The sequence below is a fragment of the Crocodylus porosus genome, unplaced genomic scaffold, assembly GCF_001723895.1.
Source record: "Crocodylus porosus isolate Cpor-Errol unplaced genomic scaffold, CroPor_comp1, whole genome shotgun sequence".
NCBI classification, from domain to species: Eukaryota; Metazoa; Chordata; order Crocodylia; family Crocodylidae; genus Crocodylus; species Crocodylus porosus.
This window is the reverse complement of record NW_017728930.1, coordinates 110,737-131,779: the sequence shown is the minus strand read 5'-3', so window position 1 is coordinate 131,779 and position 21,043 is coordinate 110,737. Positions and strand designations below refer to the sequence as shown.

Below are 21,043 nucleotides of genomic sequence, written 5' to 3'. Positions count from 1 at the left end.
GTAATCTTCTCCTCCTTGCCCCCACTTAATGTCTCCCTGGTGGAAACCCGTGATTCCCTACAATTGCACTACACTGTGTTTCTGGACCGTTAGACTAGGTGTCACTATTGCTTTTCAGAGTGGCGGTTCTCTTCGCTTCTAATCTCTGAATACAGGGGTCAGAAGTTTTCGATCCTGTTGGTTGCAAAGGTTTGGATCGTCTGAGTCACGTGGCATATCTTACTAATAGCCAGAAGTTGAGGGACAAGCCCACTTGAAAGCGTGACTCGATTCCTGTGTGATAGGAGCTGTGGATGTGCAGCCTGAGCTGTGATCCAGTCCCAAAGCTTGTTTGCGTTTAGTGGTAGAAGAGGTGGAGCAGCTTTGGTTTAGTTGAACAGCTGAGCAATAAGGTTTTGGCTCCTGTGCGTAGCAACGGATTTGGGATGCAGCTGCCTTGACTTACAGTAGGCGATTCCAGGAGCCCAGTTGCCGTTTGCCTGGGACTGAGTATATGCCAGGGGTGTCCTTTGAACCCTCGTGTGAACTTTATGCTAGTTGTTATTTTCAGGAACTCAAAGGTCTTCTCTGGACCAAACCAATCAAAAAAACTTCCTGCCTAGTGTCTAACAGTATTGGGACTTGAGGGAATCTTACTCATTACATAATGTTTTAGGGGAATCTGCTTAAAGCTGAACGTTGCATCCGGGGATCCTCGATGATCAAAATGTGGTGGAAGAAATTGTGAGGTGGAGTTGGGTAATTTTGTGTTGTCACTGCAGATCTGCTCTGGGAAGAGCCCTAGATCCACAAGTCTAGGGACAGCAGCAAGAGGTCCAGCAGGTGCAAAGCAAGCAGAGGCAGTATCTGCGTGGCCCTTGCTTGCCCCTTGGCCACCGGTTGCCGGGTCCATAGGGGCCCCGAATTCCATGGCTGGCCTCTGCATGGCTCCGCCACATCTTCCAGTGGCCTGGCAGACTGGACAGGGAGGCTCTGTGGCCAGATCTGGTCTGCGGGCTGGTCTGGAGCAGTGATTCTCAGCCAGGGTGCTGTGAAGTCCTTTTAAGGATGCTGCATGGTGCCATGCAATATTGGCAATATTTGGTGTGATGCACGGGGTAAGCCTGGAGGTTTCAAATAGGAATCCATAGAATCAAAACATTGCTGACCTGTTGTGGTCTTCTGAGTTGTTCGTGAGTGTCGGAGAAGAGTGGGGCTGGAAGGGACCTCCAGAAGCTATCTAGTCCATCCCTCTTCCTGAGGCAGGATCATCCCTGTAGAAAAATTGCTGTGATATTTGTCCCTAGTCAAAAAAAAAAAAAAATGTGTGAAAGCTAAGAGGTGGCATTTTCTGACATGGGCCTTGAGTCAAAGGACCTGAAAACCACTGGTCTACTAGAGTGAAGCACTTAGCTGTTAGGCTTTGCCATAGTGAAACTTGGTGGGGATTTTTGCCCAGTAAAGCTATGACAGATAGAAAAGTGTGGGTCTCGTCCTCTCTGCTTGATGAGTGGGACATGAGTCTCAAGTTCGGTATTTAGTAGGATTTGGGTTATACATTGTAGTAATAGTCTCTGGCATGGAGTGTGTATAGTGTAGAAATCAAGGAAGAAAGCATTTGTGTATAATTGCTGCTTATCAGAGAGAAATATTTGCCAGCTTTGTCCTTTCAGATGTTCTCCCTCCCCCAGCAATACTTCATTCAAGCTTTGTGAAATAAAGTTGAATCCATGCTGTGACTTGTTAGCTTTCAATTGCATGCAAGTTAAAACTAAGTTACAAAACCTGGAAAAGGAGTTTTTAAAATTGGAATATTAGCAATAACAATAGTGGCATTGGTGACATAGCTGCAATTATACATGGATCGTAATGTTTTATGAAGCTAGCATTAGAGCCTTAGAGGTTCGCTAATGGCTGACTTGTTTTAAAATTGTACTACATCCATGTGCTGGAAGGCGTGGCTTCCTTATTATGGCTACAGTTATGTCTGAGCTGAATACTACAGATAATTTCTTTCCTACGCTTGCATAGAAGTGTTGCCTGTCTCACAGCTTCTTTTCCTAATTTTATGTTACAGATTCATTGCAAAACTGCCAGGAGTTTAATTTGTGACATGCAGATACAAAGCTCTGGGCTGTCTGTGGTCTCATGATTAGTGTATGTGAGCGAGGCGATCAAAAGTCTGTTTCTGTGTGTCTGTGTGAAGCAAAACCTGGGCATATTGTAACCCGGGATATGTGCATTTCATACCAACAGTGAAAAGATCTAGCGCATCCCTAGCACCAGTGGGAAACAAAGTATAGGGTAGAGCCACGACAGCCAGATTCCCCCTAGAAGTTCTTCAGCTTTCTGGAGTGCTTGTTGCAGCATCCTTTGGAAGGCCAGGCTTCTTAGTTAGTCCTACAAGGAAGTAGATGAACATAACATCCCTGTCCCCCACCAAAAGATCAACTTTTTTAGAGGGAGCAGTGATGTATAACAGATCATTGGATGAGGCAGAGGTAGGACTCTGCTTGTTTGCACTAGAAATGCCAGAACTACTTGGCATCATGTTTCTTCTCTCGGCAGTAGTACTTGCTGTACTGTACCTGCTAGATGTGTTGGTGAATTAACGTTGTGATTTTTTTTTTTTTCTTCTCTTCTAGTTTTGGAGTGTGGGAGTTAAGAGTACTGAATTGTGGAGTTTACCAGACCACATCAGTGAGACACTTGGATAACCTGTTGCCTTGAGACACCAATTCATCTTTCTACTGGTCTTGTTCTTAATTGGCAGAGAATAGAGGCATTTGCTTTTTGACCCTCCTCTTCAGGCTAACCCCCTTCCTCTCCCAACGGCTCCATCTGGTCTTCTGTAGCACAATATTTGACCATATGTAATCCATGCCATTTGTTTCAGATGTAGAAGTGTTCTCTTATTGGACACTCTGTTGAGGGGGAAGGTGTGTTTACACAATACGCCTGGAGACTTTGCAAATGTTGGTACCAAAGTTTACTCCCTGCCCTGTTTATTGCCTCTTAACCCTTTGAGTGCCCCTCTGTGCATAGTCCACAGGTAGAGTGGCACATCAAGGGAGTTTTAATGCGTTCCTTACCTTCACATTCCCTTTTACTGTTAGGTTCTGATGTCATAACAAGATGAGCCTTCAGGGATGATGGGAAGAATATATAATATACAGTAGAGCTTAAAATGAGATGTGTGCCATTTATCACTTGCTCTTTTTGCCCCACAGAGTGTTCTGGGGGGAATGGATTTGGAAGTATACTGTGTAAACTTTATTACCAGCTTTCGGTACAAATTAGTTAGTAGCCAGATCTTTTGAATTGGCCTGTTTCTATTCTTCTGAACAGCACATGGACATTGTGGTATAGGCTTGATCGTCAGCATTGTGGCTTTGGCTTTTGAGTCAGCATGTGAGAGCTTCCATTTCAAGGAAACTGCAGACTTTGACCCAAAGATTTCTGAGACTCTTCAAATTTCAGACACAGTTCAGCCTGAATTTTAAGCTTGCTGAAATAATACTTGTTGCTTTAAATCAGAGTTTCTCAAACTCTTGATACCTGAGGCGTACTTGTCTGGATTCAGATTGGCAGCAAGCTTCACTCTTACACCCAAAAAGGTATCTATTTGTAAGACTTAGGCAGTGGTGCCCAATCTTTTGGCCCTGTGAGCTGGATCCAGTTTGTGTGCCCTCGTGGAAGGACTGGGGTTTAGAAATTTGGTGACAGGGGAACGGTGACCATGTTAATTGCCATCGCTTCCCCACTGCCAAATTTCTGAACCTGGTGGGGAGCCCTGCGGCTTGGCAGGCTGGATCTGATGCAGATAAAGTGCCACTTCTCATGGCACGCTTTCACTCTTCTCTGCAACATACTCTTTGGGAATCGCTGCTTTAGATTGTCTTAAGGGCAATAGATGCTGAAGCAAAAAGGCATTTTGCTGGAGTCCCAGTTTTTTGTTTGTGGAAAGTCTGGTGCTTCATTCATAATCATTAGATATGCTTCAAGGTGCAGGGTCTTTCAGTTGAGGAGTTATCTTTTATGTTGTATTGAAGGAATAGCAAAAGTCCTTACCTGTGCTGCTTTCTCAAATAGTCCTGTGCAATAGTTGAATAACATTTTAGTTTGGTACTTAGCGAAGATGTTCTCTTAAATCTTTCATCTAGAGCCCAGAAGGCTTTGTTGATGGGCTGTTGATACAAGACAGACATTGGGCATCATTGCCGAGGCCTCGTCTCTGATTGCTCTTCTCATGACTAATTGGACACGGAGGATACGTCTGACAGAACAGGTCTTCATGACTATTGCAATTCGACAGCACTGTTGTAACATCCTGAAGCGGTTGGCCACGCTGTATAATCATCGCTCTTTTTTTTTTTTTTTTTTCCTTTCTTTGAGTTGGTGTTGCTGAATGTTTATAGACAAGTCCCCGCAGTTGAGTGTCCTTCAAGTAAAACGTGAAGATACTTGGGCATCGTGTAAAAGGCAATCCTGTATGTGAAAGATGTGTTGCTTTTCAAGAAATTCATAGTGGAGCTGTTAAATGCTTTAATATATTGAAAAAATGCAGTTAGCTGCTTCCCAAGACTTTCATTAGAGGATCAGCTCAGCAGCATCCCGGAATAGCTATATGTATGTCCAGAAGGATCTGGAACACCCTGCTGTGATGTGCCTGGGTAGTTTTGACTATTAATCAGTTACGTCCATTTAAACGAGCAGGTTTTCTTTCCTGTCCTCAGATGGTAGATGACTCGGTCTTGCTTTCTAGATGTTCTGCTTCCAGAACTGGAAAGGCAGGAACCCCCTTACCTGAAGTGGTCGGTGTATTGCTAGCACTGTTATACGGGGTCTGGGAGAAATGTGGTTTCATTTTTCAGTTGTTGAGTTTAAATTACTGAAGTAATGCACAGTTCTCTTTAACACTTTGGGTGACCCCCTGCTTCTGAAGCTCTTGTGGAAAGTGCTTCAGTCAGAATAAAACGATTTCAGGTATGTTGCAGAAAGCATTTCCTGTTTTCTCGGCGTAAAAATTGTGAATGGAGATTATTCGTAGAGAGTAAGGTAAGCATGGGCAAGATTTTGCCTGTGATGCTCATTCTTTGAGATGTGGGGAATTTATTATCTGGACTAGTAGCTATTGAGCCAAGATAAAATTACAGGTACGCCGTTAGCTTCTGAAGACGGCTCTTGGATACCTTTCTGAGGAGATAGGTGCTACGTCATTGGAGCAAAACCGTGCTGGGTAAAGCAGTAGGAAAAGTAAATAAATGTTCCAATACCTGTATAGCTTGGAAATTAAACAAATCCCCAGAGCACTCCACCGAATGGCTCCATCAGCCTTTCTGGTGCTTCTTCCTATCAGTTTAGATCAGGGAAGCAGTCGTGTGTGCTTCTGAGAATCCACATTGCCCTCCAGCTGAGGTTTTCCAGGTGCAGTGTATTCTGAAGACCAGAATTCCTTATGAAGTCTTTATACAGAGTTACTCTGGAAAATGGTTTATACTGTTACTTCCAGGTCTTACTGGTATCATCTGCTCATTCATCTTAATAGGTATTTGAGCATGACTTTCTATGCTTGAATTGTGCTGAAGAAACTTTTGTCTGTCTAGTCACAACTTTAAACTCTGTGGGAGAGTCTAGGTAGTCTGTAATATTGATGGAGAAAGGAAAGCTTCCAGAGCCTGTCTGAATGGGCAGAATGTTCCCTCTTGGCATGAATGAGTCCTCTTGCTTCCATGCCTTGCATAAGGAGCCAGCCGTTGTCATCATTTCATTCATAATCCTCAGCAACCTTTAGTATTGGGTTATGCTTTCTCAGGTGAACACTGTTTTTTTTCTGCCAGAGTTTGGCACCTTGATACCTTTGTACCTGGCCCTCTATGGCAGGGGCTGCACAAGGGTATTGGACAAGAAAGATGAGACAAGTGGTAGAGCTTTCTTCCCAGTCCAGACCAGTGGATCTTCTGTGCTGCCATGCCTTATGCTGATGAGCAAATCCTCTCTCCTGCCTGCAGACCCCCAGACAAAAGTTCGGTTCCCCACTGTATCCTGTGGCTCCTGTGCTGCCCGTATCCATTAAGGTGTTCGTGCTCTTGGGACTTTCTGCATAGAAAAGCTCTGGGTTGGGGGAAGTTATGCGGGAGCTCCCTGCTCGCCGCAGAAGGCTGGCCAGTAAATTGGTGCACTTGCCTACCTGGAGCCCTTTTCCTAAGCATTGTCAGGAATAAGATTTATTTCTTGGCTCTGTGTGTTGAGGTAAAATCAGATTTGAACATTGTTACAGTACGACGAATGTCAGTGCTGGTTGGTACTGGTTCAGGCTTGTTTTTCTTTGTCAGGTTAGTTTATCGAGCAGGAAATAAATCATTTAAGAGTGTGGTCTAGCTTGTGAAACTATAAATTGATATTGTTTTATTTTTAATGATCAAGTTTAGGGGTTGGGGAAATAGGTGAAAAACATGGACGTAGAGCTCTTGGGCATGAGCAGGAACGACCAATTTTGGCCTACCAAAACACTCGCATTTATTAAGGAGTGCTAAAGGTTTACGTTTGCCTGGGGATTGTTTCATCTGCATCTGAAAGATACTGGCCATTTGTGGCAGTGACTTCCCGACAGCTTTTAGGTGAAGGGAGGGCAAGGACAATGTGTCTGGTTTGGAATACGCTGGAGAAACGGGCATAGCTGGGGTACGAAAGCCAAGAAATGGCAGTCGCCCAAAAAATATCCTGGGCAAGAAAATGAGGTGGCGTTACAGGCCTGAGAGTCCTGCCTTCTGTGAAACTTTGTTTTTCCCTTGCCTGCCTCCCCTCCAAGCCCCATGGTTAGGGTTCAATCTCTGGTTCGGGTAATGCAGTTGGAGATCACTGCCAGAGGTCGTGAGCAGCTCTGCCCATGGAGATGAGGGTTAGAAAAGTGTTAAATGTCTTTTAGCTATCCATCACCTGCATTCAGACACTGGTTTGATTTGGTTTCCAGTGGGTTTGTGATGACCGGTGTGCTGGAGTCTTCGAATCTTTGATACTTGTCTGCTTTCAAAATAAGAGCAGGCAAAGCAAATGGGCAACTGTATGTGAACCAGGACGAAGTCTGAAAGGCCCAGTTTTGCTGGCCATGACAGTACCTCCTTAAGAATGACCATTTGCAGAATCTGGTTCAAAGCCAGCTTTGAGAGATTATTTTTGTTGTTGTTGTTGTTGTTGTTGTTGTTGTTGTTATTTGGAGTTGGAAATGAACGGTTTTCATTGGAAAACCAAAGACGTTAGTAGTTCAGTAGTAAGCAGATAAAAACATTTACTCCAAAGCATTGCATTATGCCACGTTGCATCCTTAGCCATTTTTATAAAGGTGTTATATACTTGGATGGGAGAGAAGGCTTAAAAAAACAAAACAAGGCACTAGTTTTATTTATGGTTAAAGAAAATCCTTTAACCTGTGCAAGTGTCTAAACAACTTTGTGGGTACAAAATTTTGTGCGTCGTTGATTCTTTGCTCGTGTGTATTAGTCTTTCCAGTTTGTTCTTTTAAGCTTTTCGGTTTCTAGATTCATTCTTAAGTAGGATTATAGTTGCACCCTTTGGGCTGGGAGCATGTCAGGGCTGTGGTTTTACCCTTTAAGACTTGCTCCTCAGCCAGAAATTGCTCTAAGTTGGTTTTTTGGTTTTGTTTGTTTAAACTTTAGTTTTCAGGCTTTGTTAGACAATGAGCTAGTTGAGCTGAGTAGGGCTAGTCGTCGATGTGGGACAGGCTACCATACGATAATTTGTGTGGAATTTTACACAGATTTTTCAGTGTATGGAAACAGCTTTGAAACAAAGGATCTCTTATGTGGTTACAAGTTGTCTCAGCACTTCTTGACAGGTAGGGTCTTGCACCTTTTTACTGAAGTTGGATTTGTGGGGTTTTTGTCTTTTCTTGCAATATGGGGGTGTGTGTCGTATGCCTATGTTGAGATTCTTTTTTCCAACACTGCCTAATAATTTAATACCAATTTACTGAAATTTTTAAACACAAATTCATAATTTAATGTTGGGTATCAGTCTTGCCTTGTCTGGGACTGACTTTGGTCTTCCAGTAGAGAATTATTTTACACGTCATTCTACAATTCCTGTGTACTGCGGGTTTTCTGTAAGGTATTATTTTGGCTTAAACTCTGAATTTCTTTGCCTTTTGTGGGTGGGCACAGTCTTGAGCTGAATAATGTAAATCAGTCTTTGCATGCATTACTTTTTCCTTTATAAATACTTCTCTGCATGTACCTGAAGTATTTTGGGTTGTGTTATGCTTTCTACTTTACTGCATCAGAACACAAAAGTTAGTAAGATGTATTTTATGGTCCTTTTCAGTTTTGAAACCACTTGCCAGAAACTTAAGTAGTCCTTGAAGTACAGCTATTATTGCTAGTCTTAAAACATTTGTGTAGTTATGCGCTGCCCACTCTGAACACGTTGAAACGGTTAGCAAGACTGTTTTGTGTAAAAAAAAATCTCTACAGGTTTTTATATTGATGGTTCTTGAACTCGCCATGAACTATCACGTGTTCAGGCTCTTTCCTGGTAAACTGCAGAATGAAATGCACTGGGGCCGAGTCAACGGGAGGCCAAGAGACTATGAAATGAGCCAGTGTAGGGAAAAGGTTTCTCTCCTACCAAGTGGTCCTTGAACGAAATATTGGCAGAACTCACAACTCTTACAGGCTTGCCACAAGATGGACTGTCGAGTTCACTCTGCTCGAAAGCCATCCCACTCTCTCTCTTCAGCACTTTCGTTCCATTCCTATCCAGCCTTGTTTTCTTCTACCCCCAGCTTGGTAACCTGTCTCAGTTGGATAAGAATTTGTTTCCCTCTTCCTACTCGGCAACTTGTAACAGTGCACTTTCTGTCCTGAGACCCAGTCCCTGAACTCCTGAATCCGTGGAGGTTGTTGGTTGGCGTTGGAAGCGTAGACTAGTGCTTGGAGGAAGGGACTGGGACTTGGAATTCCTAGATCCTTGTGAAATCCAGTGTTTTGCGGCACTGCTTGTTACCAGGTACCTGCATTAGAGGCGTCTTGTGAAGGCTTACATGTTTGTAAACCACGTTGACTGAAGCACTACGTAAATGCTTGAAGGGTTTATATTGTTGTTGTTGTTGTTGTTGTTGTTGTTGTTGTTGTTTGCATGTCATTAGGAACTCTGATTGTTTCCCAAAGAACAAGCATCTGTGTCCACTGATGCTTATTCTTTATTAAGTGCACTTAATAGTAGACTACTGTCTGTTTAAAACGGCTGTCTTGCTTCTTGGCAGCCTTGATGAGGAAAAACATACTTGACAAATGTCTATTTGGGAGGCCTTCCTAAGCCAAATTGGTCATATGTAGCTTATTATTGATCTGCTCCCATGCTGTCTCTTTGGAGAGCACAAATGCATGCTGAAATATGTTACAGAAACAAACGCGTAGGATTTTTTTTTAATGGCAGCTCCTTTTCTACTTTGTGCAGAACGCTTTTGTCCTGGGGAAGTATTAATCCTGCCTGAGCCCTAGCAGTGTGAGAGTGTTTACATCTTGCAGCGAGTCCCACGTGTGCAGGGGGGAGTGGCGAGGACGTGACTCGGCGAGTGCTCGGTGCAGTGCTGCGTGCAAAGCCTGAGCCTGGAGTGATGCGCTTCTGCAGCATTTCCTTCACCGCTCTCTTTACATTTCAGTTTAATCCTGCTCACCTAAGTCCTGTCTTCAGTTCAGACAGGAAGAACTGTTTTTCTTTCAGGAAAACTAACTAAAGTCTTTAAGCAGATTCTGTCTTTTAATTTTTTAATCTATTTGATAACAAATGTATCTTGTAGGAACAACTGGGTTGAGCTTTGTTCTTTCAGTGCTGTTCCTTTTCTCCTGGAATCACTGCCACAAAAAGGAGCAATAACGAGTTGTGTGCTACTGAAAAACTAGAAATGTCTTCCTCCCCCACCACTATACTATCTATATCTAGTGAATACAGAAAACTGTACTGCTGTATGGTAACCTGATATCCCAGTAATGCTTATTAGGAGCAAGTTAAAAAAAAAAAAAAAGGGGGGGGGGTGGAATTCGGTGAAAGGCAGTATAATCCAAGCTCAAGATAACTCTTCAGCTTTTAGTGTGTGCTACATAAAAGGTGTGTTAGGCTTTCTCTCTTTCTGGCTCTATTTCCATTATTTATATAGCCTGGCAACTCTTGCTAGCATTGCATTTCATGCATTTAGCAATGTCTTCCTATGCTTCCCAGGTGATACTTAGATGTTCTCGCAGAACAGAGCAATGTATTACAAACGACACAGAAAATAGAATTCACTGACTTGCAGTACATCAGAGCCCTGAAGACTAAAAGGCAGGTTTCTTGCAGGTCAGGATAGAATGTCTTTATTTTTGAATATTCACTTACCAGTGGCTCTCTTTGCTCTTGGAACAGCTCTGTGTTTATACAAATTACCTTTGTTTGAGAAATAATGTATTCAGACACAACACTTAAGCATTTTTGTATTGGAATTTTGAATGGGTTTTTGTTTAGAAAGTGGCAGTTAAATTATTCAGTAATGAAAATCATTCGTTTCTTTTTCTAACCTGGCCTTTAATAAGACCTTTCTGTGTATCGCTGAACAGCGTTGCAACTGCTGAAGGAGTTAAAAGTGCACCATTTCAGAAACATTTTTTGGGTCAACCTCCAAATTCCTTATGGAGGGGTGGCCTAACTTTTGTGTGGAGCTGTGTTGGGATAATTTTCCCATCACAAACCATGTACACATGGCAACTTAAATTAATTCCTGATGAGTATAGGCACTGTACAGCAGTGAAATATGTGATTGTTATTGGTAAGTTTTTAAAATGGAGACTAAGGGTAGCTTTAGAAGTTTATTCACTTTTTTTTTTTTACAGAAGGCTTTGACAGACAAGGACCATTCTAGAGTGACTAGTTGTAATCCCAAAGATCTGCTTAAAATAGTCCTGGGGGACAGTCCCCATCCAGGCCAGATGCTAGTTTATAACACACAGGGCTCTTAGCACCCATAGCCTAAGCTCCTGGACTGAAGTGATGACACAAGACTTTGCTCTTGTTGTGGGGGTGGGGGGTAAATGAAAATGCCTAGGCCTCATGCTTGTTTAACTTGAATCAAATGTAACCAAGCCACCCATAGCTTGGATAACTCTCAGAGATGTGGACTGCTGTGTGCATAGCGTATGCATGTGGACTGTGCGTTCAGCAGCAGGAAGCTTTGGCCAGACTAGCCATCCAGTCCCAAACGGCTAACGCCCAGCTTCTGAGCTAAGAGCCAAGGAGGACTGCTGCTCCCTTATTCCATTTGTTCAATAAAAGCATCTTTCTAAAAAACCAGCTGTGTCCTCACTCCCTGCTTGACTGCACCCCCTCCTCATCTCCCCAGGCCCTGGGAACCCAAAAGTGTATGTCTAAGCAACCCTTCACGCCCCTCTGCCTCCCCACTGAAGTCAGGCAAGCACCGTGCATTTTTTGGTCAACTGCAAGCCTCTGAAGTTTACTGACCTCATGTTCAGGAGAAAAGGGACAGCAGAACAGTGAAGACTTCCCCAGCTGCAGGTCACCCACCCTCTGGGACCCCCAAAGTATGGGTGCAAGCACTCCTTCCCTTCCTCCTCTTTCCCCACCCAGTTGCCCTCTATGCGGTCTAGCGGGCTGGATGCTCATTTCCACGTGCTGGTGTTGGAGCAGCAGCATTTTCTGCACAGGTGTGAACTGCTTCCCAATCTGTGTGGTTTGGGAATGGCCAGTTGTGGGCAGTGACACTTTGGAATGGTTCCCTTGTCTTTAAGTCCTAGACACACATGACACATTCTCCACTCTGCTGACTGCAGCAGGCTTTGTTGCTGACCCTGCAAGAAGTAAGGCTTAGAAAGTCCTTCCTTCATACAAGGCACAGGCGCGAAGGTGTGTATGGTTTTAAACAGCCTCCTGTGTTTAGGGGGGAGAAATCTGTTCTGTTACTTTGATTCCCCTGGGCTTGCCTAGCAAGGTGACAAGTTGAACAGTAATGGTGTGTTGGCAGTGTCAGAGGCTGTGTTCCCCCTCCCCGTTATTGGGAGGTAGAGAACCGTGTTAGTCTGAAGTTGGGCAGAAGGCAGGGCGATGTGGCTGGCGCCGTGTGAACGATGTTCTTCAGAGAACTGTGAGTTCGCATGAGCTGTGGTCTACTTGAGCAGTTATGGTCTCCCTCATCTGGCAAAGGTGAAATTTGGGCAGGACTTGAGTACTTAACAAGCAACTCTTAAAGTATATATTGTGAAATCTCTGACAACAACAGGTGAGTAAGGCTTGTTTTGCACTTTACCTGAAAAGTCTGCCTTAACAGAAGCCCAATGCCCTAAATGTCCTATAAGAGCAAGGGTTTGCTACTGACTTCCCCATAACTGCCACCTGCTGAATCACCAGCCTTCTCTGCTGAACCAGGGCATTCCTCCACTGTCGTCCGGCCCAACGCGGACTCAGCTTTGAGCCAGTTTCGGCCCCTTTCCCTTTGTCTAGGTATAGACAAGAGTCCGCCGCCTTTCCTGTTGCAGTTGTAGAAACAGCCGTTTAAAGAGGTATCCTGAAGGCAGTGAGATCTGTGGTCCATTCTTTTGAACACTTTATTTTCTTGACCTTTGGAAGAGTTTTGTAGTTTGGGGTCAGTTGTGGAGAAAGTTCTGTTGTTGTGGTCAGTCGTGTGACCCTTGAGATTTGGTTGGTTTTATTTGAAGCTTCGGTTGATTGAAGAGTTGGTCCCTTGGTAAGAGTAGGTTTAAAAATAAGTAAATAACTTGGTCTGGTGCCTTTTTAGGACCTTTACAATGAGGACAGCTGTCTCCTCATGGATGCAGCGCTTCGTGATGAACTTAACGAGCAGAGCAGTGGCTGATGTTGCTTGAGTGTCGTGTATATGGGCATGAGGCATGTATTTGGAGCTAGCTGACAACTTTTTGAGGCCTTGCTTTTGACTGAGTTCCAGTAATCCAGCTTGGATGTTGCAAAGAAATAGATTGTCCTTACCAGGGCAGTCGTCTAACATGGGGTTTGGGGGTTTTTTTGGCAGTCGCAAATTAGAGGTGATTTTGACACGCAGTAGTTTATCAATGGCTAGAACCAGTGCTGAGCTAAGGGCTGCGGGCCATGGACTGATCTGCCCGTTTGCAGGCAGGCTCACGTAAGGGCTGTTGCAGAGCTGGTGGAAGGTGTCTCTTCAAAACGCTTTTCTTCCTGGTTCTGGCTTGCCTAGTTCTGGCTGGCTGTCTGCCAGCAGCTTACTGATCTTCAGCAGGCTCCTGGGGCAACAGATCTGTTTTGGGTTTGAAGGTAGAGAAACTGGTATTGCTTATGTATTGACATCTAAGTCAGTGTTGTCCCATGATTTTTTCCAAAATGGCTTAACGTCTGCGTTGAATAAGGCAGATTATAATGAAGAGGCCTGAAAATACGCAGTTGAGCATTTTGTTATTAGAGAGCAAGTTGTCAGTGTTCATCCTTCAAGGCTGACCTGTAGGAGGATCAAGTACTTTCCTGTTGACCCTTAACGCTGCTTCAAGTTCAATTCAAAAGTATCAGTTGACCCTTGGATCTAGTAGTATAATAAGGAGCCTCCCCTGGCTGTGGATAAGAGGAAGGCAGGGTAGATTTGCACCTTAGCTACTCTAGTTAGTCTAGGGTAGTTAGGTAGATATAACGTAGCACAATGAGAGGTCATCCATAGGTACAGACCCTGTCACTTGTTTTAAGCCCTAGCCTGAAACACGATTGGGATGGGCTTAGAGTCTTGGCTGGGTAAAACTGAAGATGGCTTTCTGCTGTTTTTCCACCGTCGTTCCCTGCGGGTAAACGGGGTTCAGTACTGGATGGTACTTGCTGCGTTTCTGTGGATCGGTGTTTGCCATTCATGCAGTGCAGAGCAGATGGTAAACATCCATCTTCAGAGGAGGTGGTTGCATGACCCCCCCAACTCGGAGCGGTTTGGGTCAGAGTCGTGTGCATTTAGAAGCTTCAGGCACTCTACGCTACTCAAAAATGAGCATTCCTGAAATCGACGTTCAAAGCTGTGATAATACGTGACGTGTTGGCCATGAAATGGGTGTAGCAGAAAAGCTGAAGTGTAGTAGCGCTGTTCTGATGTCATATTTCTTAGTCTGGCCTGGAAATAGGGCACGCTTGCATAGGCCTTGTCTACACAGGGAAGTTGTTCCTTCTATCCCTAGTTAAACTTTCTTTTGGCTAAAACTGCTGTGTGTCCAGACATGCAAGTGAGGTTTCGGTTCATATTTTATCTGTGATTTCAGCACACGTGGATTAACATACCTGGGGTTACATACTGATTAGAGCAGCTGTGTGTGATCCTGGCAAATGACCCTTTACTGCATTGCAGTTTAGAAGAGCATATATCCAGTCCCATCTCGGCTGTGGTTGCTAGTCTGCCCGAGCCGCTGGCAGAGCAAATCCCGGAGAGTCAGAGTATTCAGGAGATGGCCAAGTGCCACATCACAAACAAGCTGTTCTGACCCATCTCCAAAAACAGCGTGCTGCCGCCCCCCCCCCCCGCAATTACCTGTCCATGCTGTGAGCAGCTGGACCAGACTCTGTCACTGAGGGAACCAGTAGACTTCCTTGGGATCCTGGAGAGTTTGGAACGGACTGTGGAAGGAACTGTGACCAGGGAGAGGTTCTCCTGAAGAGCCAAGATACCAGCATGTCCAGCCCTGAGCCAGAGACCTAATTGTTGGAGATGGCACCTCCAACCTCTGACCTGAGATCTAGCTTCAAACTGATGCGGGGGCTGCATAGTAAGTATTTGTGCTGTATTACAATACAATTGTATGGGGAGGTTTTAAAGACTTTGGTGGGACACAGCCCTACCTACAACAGCTTAGGCTGACAGTGCCTGTGGACTTGTCTCTCCCTGGCCATCTCCAAAGCCAGTCTTCCAAAGGCATCCAGGTTGGAGACGAAGCTTATTTTCCTGAAATGTCCAAAGTGCCATCCCTATCTTGCCTGTTATGCTTAATTATCCCTCCTGCTCCTGGATGACTGCTCACCTCCTTACCCACTTCTCAGGTTGGCAGTGTTGTGGAAGCCAAAACCTCAGATGTTTTGTGCAGAAGATGTTTATCGCAGTGACAGATTCAGAAGGAGCAGCAGTAAGAAGTAGTTTACTTCATGCTCTCAGCTTTTAAGCTACCTTTTTTGGTCTCTGCTGCCTGACTTTGACAGTCTACTTCAGGCATTTCACAATGGGTAGGCTTACAAGGATCTTTGTGGGTGATTGTCTTTCACTGGACCAGCTGCACAGTTGGGATAATGTTAGACAAGCTTTTGAATGGAAGTCACTCTTGTATCTGAGAGCTTGTCTAATGATCCAGCCACGCAGCTGGTCCAGTAAAAGATATCAGCTGCAAAGATGCTTGGTTCTTGGATCATTTGTGGGCCATTATAGCTACCACATCACTGCAACACTGCTAAAGCCTCCCAAGCACGTGACGTTTTTGGGTTCAAACCAGCTACTTCAGAGGGTTTGAACCAACAAGCACTTGGAGCCATTTCAGGAGGGGGGGGGGGGTGCTCTTGCTCCATGAAGAGCAGCAGTTCTGGTCTGCACTGAGGTGTGCTCATGTGGAGAGCGATGCAGATGCAGCACAACTGCTGCAGGATTAATTCTGCTCCATCTGGGATGTTGATGTTGGAGCTGTTTACTGCGTCTGTATTGCTCCCAGCTTGGGCACAGGGACGGGATAAAAGGAAGGTGAAGTGTTTTGACATCTCCCTGCACACTCCAGACTAGGAAGAATAGATGGGACCAGCTTACAGAATAGTGACAAAGCAACGCTATATCGCCATTAGCATGGAGACCTTTTTATCAGGAAAATAATTTCTATTCTATTTCTTTGTTCCCTTAGCAACTGATGTTCCATAGCCTGCACGGACCCGGGGCGTATCGGCTCTTGGAGGCCTGGCAAACCTTGGGAGAAGTGAGATGACAGAAGAGGACGCTTTCCCTGGCCCTTGGGATGGCATCGTAACAGAAAGCTCCCAAGGCAGAAGGAAGTAGAAGTTGGAGAGGCTCTCAAAGAAGCATATGGATACAGAGGATATGTAGGAAGGAGCCCTAGACCTGAGGCAGGGGTTGAGCAGTGCTCCTGGATAATGTAATAACACTGTTCACACTCAACTGCCCAGTCTAGCCTAGTCCAAATCCTGTGGATAACATAGGATACTGGGAGTTAACGTTCATTTATCCAAAAGGCACATCCTGTTCGTGGGATTTCCATCCAAGACAAAGATGACTTCCACTTGTTTTTCCAAGTCCTGCAATAAATATGTGAACGCTCTGTCCTTTTTGGCATGTTTTGTTTTGTTGATTTTAAATGTGCATTATTATATCAGTAAAGACTTTTGTGTAGAACTTGACTGAAGCGATTGCTTTGAGAAACAGTTGCCTGTAACAGTGTCTAATGGGATCCTGACATGAGAGCATTGCATTAATTCCCGTTGGTTACAGCACTTTCCTTTTGCAGCATTACATTGTGGCCTGAAAGTAGAAGCATGGCATATTCCAGACACCAGTCCACGACCAGCTGGAGACGGCCCTTGCTGGCTACTCAGGACATGCAGATAGTTGTTGTTTTTGCACCTTTACCTCTTACCCGTTGCTGGTCCAGATTTTGTGCGTAAGAAAGCAAAATCTACGTGCCCCAGCAGGCAGGCTGTTTAAAAGCATTTTGCCTTTGCAGAGATGTCTCCATCTTCCTCTCAGTTTTCCAGCTGTGCTCCTCACTGTCGTTCTATAGCTACTTGGCGTAAACCAGATATCCCAGAATGAAAGTGGAGTCGCAACACTATCCATTTCCCTGAGGGTCTTGGGAGTTCAAATTCCCTCTGTTCTGTAAGACCAGAATTTTTAAAGATCATGGCATTATAGCCTTTCATGATGTTTTTAGCCCAGTGCTACCGAGTCTCCCATGGTGATCAATTGAGTCTTGCAGCACTGGAGAGAAAATGCTCCTTTCTGTTGATGAGCATGGAGACTTGGTGTCTAGGCAGAGAATAGGCATATGGCATGGGTCTTATTGGCTGCCCCTGTCATTTTGGGGACCCCCACTATGCACTAGCCACTGTGTTAACCCATCAGTAGCCACTTGTACATTGCTAAATGTTATGGCCAAAGGTATCCTCTTCTTTCTCAACAGAAGTAGTCTCCTGCGTGACATCTGTCTCTCTCTCTCAGTTGATCTAGTACCAACAAACCAGTCAGCTGTAGGCTGGTAGTGGACTTGGGGGACATACTCCCAGATGGTGATGTCCACATGCTTCTCTGCACTGAGGGCAGCTCTCGCATTGCTTTTTTGTGGGGAGCTGTGTGGACACTTCTAGGGAAGTTGTCTTCCACATCCTGAGGTTCTGTTGCTGTCATCGATCATCCTAGTTTTGGACCCCAGCTATGTTGTACCCGTCTGCTAGCTGGCTGAGCTCAGAAGCATCATTTCAAGAAAAGCTGCTTCAGAAGACTGTCCAGCAGCAGCATCAACGTCTTCATTTTATCCCGCTGTAGCTTTGTTACTGTACCTGTTTTCCAACCCGTGCAAAGCCATTCAGCTGCCAGTACACTTGATAGAATGGACTCTTTGTATCAGCGATCGTCAGGATTACTGCACTTGGTAGCATTTGTTCTGTGCTGTCAGACAGTGGTTTAAAACCAGTGCTTGCTTTAAAAAGCTGAAGTATGAAATGCAAGGAAAGGAATCCTGGGAGTTTATTCTGAGCCTGTCCCAGAATTCCTGCAGTTTTAGACATCCCGCAACTCACGGTGGCCCAAGTGCCAGGATGAGTAGAGCCTTATCGTGGAAAATTGTGCTGTGGATATCCTCCCAGAGTACTGTGGGGTTAGTTTAAAAAGTTAGAAAGCTGTATGAACTCAGGGATTTGCAAGGGATATAGCACAGGTTTCATAAAAAACTGTGTGGGCACACTGCTATAGTTCTTCCAGTGTAGTGGAAAAATAAATATATATTTTGAATGCTTTCCTGTGTGGACAAGGCCTTCAGGGTATTCTGCGAAGCATCGTTTGGCTTAGGTCTGTCTTGGTAAAACGAGAATCCATGTGCTTGACGTGTATTCTCATCTGCAAGTGGTGTTTTTGTCTGAACGTCTCTAAACGTTCTTTGGCTGTAACCCCATGGCTAGGTGGTAGTAGGTAGTTATTTATTAGGCGACTGTTTGCTGAAGGAACACTTGTTGCTATAAAGAGATGTCTCTTCTACTTCAGTGGAACCTTTTAGTTTTGTTTTTTTTTTGCCTAGTTAAATATTGAAACATTATTATTCATGTCATTGAATGCTAAAATCCCTTTTTCATTCCAGGATGAGCAGTTCCTAGGTTTTGGCTCGGATGAAGAGGTCAAAGTACGAAGTCCCACCAAGTCCCCCACGGGTACGTTCGGGTTACGCGACTGTCTGTTGCTTACGTGTAACGGTGTTTTGTTCCCTCCCGCTATTTACGTTGCAAAAGTTTTTTCGAACAATAATAACGTATATTTATTATGAGATCTTACTGCAAAATAACTGAGCGTCTTCTGCTCCGAGTAGTCTGCTTACAGAAGGTGTGTTCGTGGGGGGTTGTGCTTTGTAGACCTCTCTTCCACAGCGTCTTTCTTGAAGAGCTGCCCCTTGGCAGAGTCCCACATTTCACAAGCAGCGTGTTATGCTTATGAAGGTGTCTCTTCATAATATACATGGGGAATACCAGAGGATTTTGGTATAACTGCCTGACTGACATCCTCTAGATTCTCATTTGTAGCTTTGGAGCCTGTCATTCTGCTACAGTTAATGAGGGGAGCTTTTAATCAATTATTATTGTTGTTGTTGTTGTTAGAGATAGTGAGAGAGCTGACTAAAATGGTCAAATTAAAATTTAAATGTGTTAACTTTATAAGATGTAGCATGGTATCTTTTTACTTTGACTTCTGAAATACAGTGGTTAAGATTTCAAAGACATGATTAAATTCCAGTGGTTGATCTTGGACTGTTAACATTTTTCCCAAGAAAATCCTCCAAAAGATTTGAATTTGGACAGCTTTCACTCTTTTGAAGAAAAAAAGGGGCAACTATCCACTTATTCTGAAGAATATGATGTTTGCAAAGGACAAATGTTCCCATTCTGCTTCCGTTCCAGTTTGTTCACGTGCTCAGTGTGTGGGGTTGCGGTGGAAGGGAGGGGAAGAAAGGAATCCTGTGAAATGATGCTATGGCCTGATACTGTAGTACTCCCTATACCACCCGATGCACATTGCTTCCTTTCTCCCATTGGTTTTACTATGCAAGATGTCAGCAGCTAGATAATCCTTGTTATAACTCCTATTACTAACCTGCAAACTGCTGTTGGTATTCAGTGGTACATAGGTTCCAGTAAAAAGGTTTGAACTTTTCTGGTCTCTTCCACCACTTCTATGGAGAGAATGACCTTGAAATAATACTATTCAGCATGCATTCAGAGTTGATCTTGATGCAATGCTTCATGGTAGATTTAAAGCCCATGATTGCTTTTTTGTTGGTTTGGTTTTTTTCCTAATAACCTCCTATCCGGAGGTTTTTAGCTTATTTCTAAATAATTTGAAGATGTTTTGAGGTTTGGAAAAGGAGTGCAGAATCCTTCCTCTTCCCTTAGGGGGATGTTTGGAACAAGTCTGACTCTTTTTGTGCATGAGATGGCTCTTAAAACTAGAAAAGCCGTGGCAGTTAGTCAGGTTTAAGTCCATCGTGAAGATGAGAAATCCTGTATTAGTTTTCTGTTCACAAGTATAGGGTAACGACTTCACTGCAGGTTATTGTTGTTTGCTTGGGGGGTTGGTTTTTGGGTTTTCTAAATTCCCAATTTTACTTGTGGAACAATATCACTAAATCCATATCCCATCTCCTGATTCAAGTTGGCAGTGTTTTAAAGCAGGCTTTCGGACAGACTATGTCTGATCTATTATGAAGCAAAAGAGATGTGTGCGAAAGTGAGTAATACTAACAGGGGATGAGACACTGAAATCTGAGATCAGCATTTCAGCGAGGAGATTATTTTGATGTTAATGATGTAGTTTCAGGGCTGTGTTTAACCATATTAGGCATAAGTAGCTACAGACATGGGTGCAAATCTCATGCTAGGGAAGACATTCAGTTCTCAGAATATACTGACACAAAAGTGGCACGTAATTTCATAAAGAACTCCTTCGGAGATGCTCTCAGCACTGCCTAACCGCTTTCAGTAAACTCTGTTCTAGTCGGTCTTTGATTCCAGCTAGTAGTAGCTTCTTGATATGAAACGGTTGAATTTTTGGTGAACCAAACAACTCCACCTTCCATCTTGTGGGAGATGATTGACCTTTCACCTCTGGTAGTCTAGGTCAGATCACCATTTTGGTGGTGTTTAACCTAGATTCCAGCGGATAAATGTCCCCTTTGCAATACTCTGTACAGTTTGACCACTGAGCAGTAACTGCTACGAAGAAACTTTGTCCCAGAATTATTCAGGTGTTTGAGGGCAAGGTTGAAGCGCATTGGCAGATGGTTGGAGACCCAGAACTGGAGCAGCAGGCTTGGCGGGTAGCAGATGGAGCTAAAGGTGCGTGACATCTGCCCGGCGCCGACTTCAAGTGCGGCCAGAGGGGGTGCGTTGATTCCAAAATCAAGGCAAGAAGAAAAGCTTAGGACAGTAAAAATCTCTCTCAAGTCTGTTTTTCTCCACATGCAGTTCTTAGTAACGTGTAGAAAAATATTTTAGAAAAAATGTATTTTTTTTCAAAGTTTTTCCATTCTTTGCAGATGGTGTTTCAAAAATTAATCTTTGTTATTTGCTGTTCCCTTTTTAAATGTTGATATTGTTTTTAAAATGTGTCCTTTTGATTGAAAAGTATTTGAACTTTTCTTGAAATGTGACTAGATCCTTGCTATAGAAGAATTTTAAAGGATTTCTTTCGTGTACAAGTTTTCGTGACAGTTGTAACAATAGCAGTTGGATTGAAAATGTTTGACAGCCTGTTTCATGTGACTTGTGTTGCGTAAGCTCTGATATGACTTGGGTAGCG

The 21,043-nt window shown here is 44.0% G+C and overlaps 1 protein-coding gene across 4 annotated transcripts in view; it reads left to right on the top strand.

The window, feature by feature from the left end:
• The first annotated feature begins 18,299 nt into the window (after window positions 1-18,299).
• The window catches only part of KMT2A (lysine methyltransferase 2A), a 41,680-nt gene continuing 38,936 nt past the window's right edge, over window positions 18,300-21,043 (top strand). For all 4 annotated transcript variants that reach the window (XR_002102498.1, XM_019543065.1, XM_019543066.1 and 1 more), the window contains exon 1: window positions 18,300-18,405. Coding sequence is in view for 3 of the 4 variants with exons in the window: in XM_019543065.1 (XP_019398610.1) it covers window positions 18,300-18,405 (106 nt within the window). In the remaining variant the exon portion in view is untranslated. The remainder of the gene's footprint in view (window positions 18,406-21,043) is intronic.